Here is a 3003-nt window from a genome sequence, read left to right as displayed (position 1 = left end):
TCTATATGTTATATTTTTGTGTCTTATAGAAATTTTAAATTTGTGTGTCCGTGTATCCTATCTCATGTCATTTCCGTAAATCATAGTAAACATTTATTAACAAAATATTAGATTCAAATTTTAAAACTTATATTAAAAAAAGAGTATTTTAGGAACAAAATTATAAAACAATCGTACTGGGATCGGATACGGCAATGGTGGCCGTGCCACCAAAATTACAAGCGCTAGGGGCTTTGCCATTGCGCTGATAGTAGCTGTCATAGGCATAGGAGGCATGATTTTGAATGGTGTTTGGATTGAAGCAAGAGCCACCAGGCTGAATAGGACCACAATCTGCTCCATGGCTACATGCGTAGTTCAAACCTGCTTGCAGTGCTCCAGCACTGGCCCCACTTCTCACCACACACCATGTTGCCTCCGCTATGTTGCTGGCTGCAACAAGGGCTAACAATAGCATACAAATCACTTTTGGTGTTCCCATTGGAAAATGTGTTTTCATTCACTAATACTGAATAATAATCTAGTGATGAGTTTGGATGGAATAGAAGGTGCATTAGTTAGTTTAAATAGGAAATTTAAATCAGCATATTTACTTTTTTTTTTTACCAAAGATAGGATACTCGAATCTGCAACCTCTTAATTGAGTATGGAAAGACTATGTCATTTGAACTATAACTCATTGGTACATATTTACTTATTTATTAATTGAGTTTAATTTTAATATATTAATAGTATAAAATATTTTACACTATCATACAATTACATCTATTTTTTTAGATTATCATTCGCACAGTCAAATATAAAAAGTAGTTATTTTTTATAATATGATATTATATAATTGAATTTACATGTAAATTACTTTACTTTAACTGTGTATTAAAATTAAATTTTTATTTACTTTTGATTCACCTATTTTTAGCATTCAGATTCATTCCTTTTTGATGGATGAAATAATTAAATTTAGATATAAATGAGCCTTGACGCAATTTATTTCTAAATTTAAAAAAAAAATTATTATATACAAAGTTATTTTTCATATATATCAACAATATTTTTTTCTAACAAACATTTTAAAGGCATTTTGTTTATCATACAGAAGTAGAAATCATGCATTTTGATTTATCATGATTGATGTATTCAACGCACAATCTTTACTAATAACGATCATTTTATTATATATTAAGAAGAATATTAAAGGACGAAGAGAATTTATTATTTTTTAGATTAAAAATATGTTGTTAAATTGTTAGACTAAAATTTTAGGCTTATAACTAATATTACTGACAAAAATAATAAATTTTGTTGGCCTGTAACAGTTTTTTCTTTGACATGTATTAATTAGTTAATTTAATTAATTTATTAGTCGTTAAAATAATAAATTTATGAATAAAATAGATAATTAAGATATTTTTAACTAATAATTAAATCAAATTAAATCATATATATTGAGCTAAATTCAAATGATGTGAAATAAAGACTAAACTAAAATAAGATTATTTTTTATTTATTCAAATTGAATGCAATAAATACAAATTAATTTCGTTAGATAATCATGATTTTTTTTGTCTTTTATATATAGATGGTCAAACAAAATTATAAGAATTATAATTTTTATCATTCATATTATTTCAGCTCTTCTTTTCTTCTCTTTTCTTTATGTATAATTTTTTGAAATATTTTTTATTTTTTCTAAAATTTTTTAAACTTATCAACATTTAAGTTGTCTGTACATCACTTCTAAAAATATTATGATTTTACAAATGATAATATATGATATTAATTATTATTATATATATGAAAAATATGACTCATTTAGTGTTTATTTATTCATCTTCTATTAATATTGTTAAAACAATGATACATGTGGCTATATGATGATGATATAACCTAGACTTTGGTTGTCTAAAAATTTACTGAATAATTAGAATAACTCGACGTCACGAACCAACAAATACTAGTAATAGGAATGATAAAAAAATCAGTCAAAATACGGGTATTCGCATAGATTACTTGCGATTTGGGGTAAGATGGGAACCTGTGAAATTCCCACTACCCGCCCACATGAAATGGATGAGGATGGGGATGTAACTAGGTACATGCTCTATAGGATCCGTTAAATCCACGTGAATATAAAATTACTGATTTATCCTATTTTATATATACATAGTAATCCTAATTTCTGTCAAAAAATTATGTTATGTTATTATGTTGAAATATATTTTTATATATGTCTTTTAAATGTTATTTTTTATAATGAATATGTTATGAATTTTTTATTAAATTATATTGAATTGATTATTTTATGATTATTATATTATGATTTTTTTTGTTATTTTTAAAAAAAATTCAAAAAATATTTGTAGGTATCTGTGTTTCTTTGAAGGAATAATTACATAAGGATTTGAGATGAAGATGAAGATAGTACGGAAGATATTTTTTTAAGATGAAAGTGAGGAACAGAAATGGGGCTCATCGCGCCCTTAAGTGTATTCATTATTATCTCTAACTCGCAACGAATATTCAATTCGAGCCGATTTGAGATGGATCACGTAGAATTCACGTGCATTGGGCCTTAAAGTAATAATGAACATAAGTCGTATTTTGAACCTTAATAATAAGCCTAGATTGATCTTGCTTGTTTAAAAGTCTTATTATATCTAAGTATATATTGAGTTAATGCATGTTTTGAGTCATTATTATAATAAATACTATACTATTAAATATTTTTATATTTAGTATATATAAAAGTTGAATATACTTACAAAATATTTTCTCTTTTTTTTTAGTTTTAAATATTATTTTCTAATGTAACGAAAAAGTGAAAATAACAATAATCATTCACATAATTAAAATAGATAATCTTAATATATATGTAACACCCTAACTTTTAGCACCTCATGATCGTACTAAAAGTCCGAGTGCTACTTACCTCTAAACCTTTTTATTATATACTATCTTTATTTAATATTGAGCCTTCGCGAATACGAACCGAAACTTTAATTA

The 3003-nt window shown here is 25.3% G+C and overlaps 1 protein-coding gene across 2 annotated transcripts in view; it reads right to left on the bottom strand.

Annotated features, from left to right (window-relative positions):
• The window catches only part of LOC107634149 (PLASMODESMATA CALLOSE-BINDING PROTEIN 3-like), a 1642-nt gene extending 1121 nt beyond the window's left edge, over positions 1-521 (bottom strand). For both annotated transcript variants that reach the window (XM_016337724.2, XM_016337725.2), the window contains exon 1: positions 178-521. In XM_016337724.2, the coding sequence (XP_016193210.2) occupies positions 178-499 (322 nt within the window). In that variant the 5' untranslated portion in view covers positions 500-521. The remainder of the gene's footprint in view (positions 1-177) is intronic.

This window comes from Arachis ipaensis, chromosome B03 (assembly GCF_000816755.2).
Source record: "Arachis ipaensis cultivar K30076 chromosome B03, Araip1.1, whole genome shotgun sequence".
Taxonomy (NCBI): domain Eukaryota; kingdom Viridiplantae; phylum Streptophyta; class Magnoliopsida; order Fabales; family Fabaceae; genus Arachis; species Arachis ipaensis.
This window is presented reverse-complemented; position numbering and strand designations above follow the sequence as displayed.